We start from the raw sequence: 589 nt of genomic DNA, 5'->3' as shown, positions 1-589 counted from the left end.
GTGGCCAACATGGGTCTGGATCAGGTCAGTCCTCTTCCAGTGGCCAACATGGGTCTGGATCAGGTCAGTCTTCTTGCTGTGGTCAATCTAGGTCTAGATCAGGTCAACAAGAATCTGGATCAGGTCAGTCCTCTGCCTCTAGACAACATGGGTCTGGATCAGGTCGCTGCTCTGGTTCCAGAGAAGGCTCCAGCTCAGGTCAGTCCTCTGGTGCTGGCCAACATGAATCTGGATCAGGTAAACATGAATCTGGCTCAGGTCAGTCCTCTGGCTCTAGACAACATAGGTCTGGCTCAAGTCAATCCTCTGGATCTAGAAAAAAAGGGTCTGGCTCAGGTCATTCCTCTGGTTCTGGAGAAAGGCCCAGCTCAGGTCATTCCTCTGGTGCTGGCCAACATGAGTCTGGATCTAGTAAACATGAATCTGGCTCAGGACAATCCTCTGGCTCTAGAAAACACAGGTCTGGCTCAAGTCATTCCTCCAGTTCTAGAGAAGGATCTAGTCCAGGTCAATCCTCTGGCTCTAGACAACATGGGTCTGGCTCAGGTCATTCCTCTGGCTCTAGAGAAGGGTCCAGCTCAGGTCAGTC

The 589-nt window shown here is 51.6% G+C and overlaps 1 protein-coding gene across 1 annotated transcript in view; it reads left to right on the top strand.

Annotated features, from left to right (window-relative positions):
• FLG2 (filaggrin family member 2) overlaps positions 1–589 on the top strand; it is a 4,490-nt gene that overhangs the window by 2,386 nt on the left and 1,515 nt on the right. Inside the window, exon 3 of the mRNA XM_012733250.1 lies at positions 92–582. Within this exon, the coding sequence (XP_012588704.1) occupies positions 92–582 (491 nt within the window). The remainder of the gene's footprint in view (positions 1–91; positions 583–589) is intronic.

Source organism: Condylura cristata, unplaced genomic scaffold (genome assembly GCF_000260355.1).
Source record: "Condylura cristata isolate star-nosed mole 26May11 unplaced genomic scaffold, ConCri1.0 scaffold00040, whole genome shotgun sequence".
Taxonomy (NCBI): domain Eukaryota; kingdom Metazoa; phylum Chordata; class Mammalia; order Eulipotyphla; family Talpidae; genus Condylura; species Condylura cristata.
Note: the sequence above shows the minus strand (reverse complement) of the source record. Positions and strands in the feature narration are given on the sequence as shown.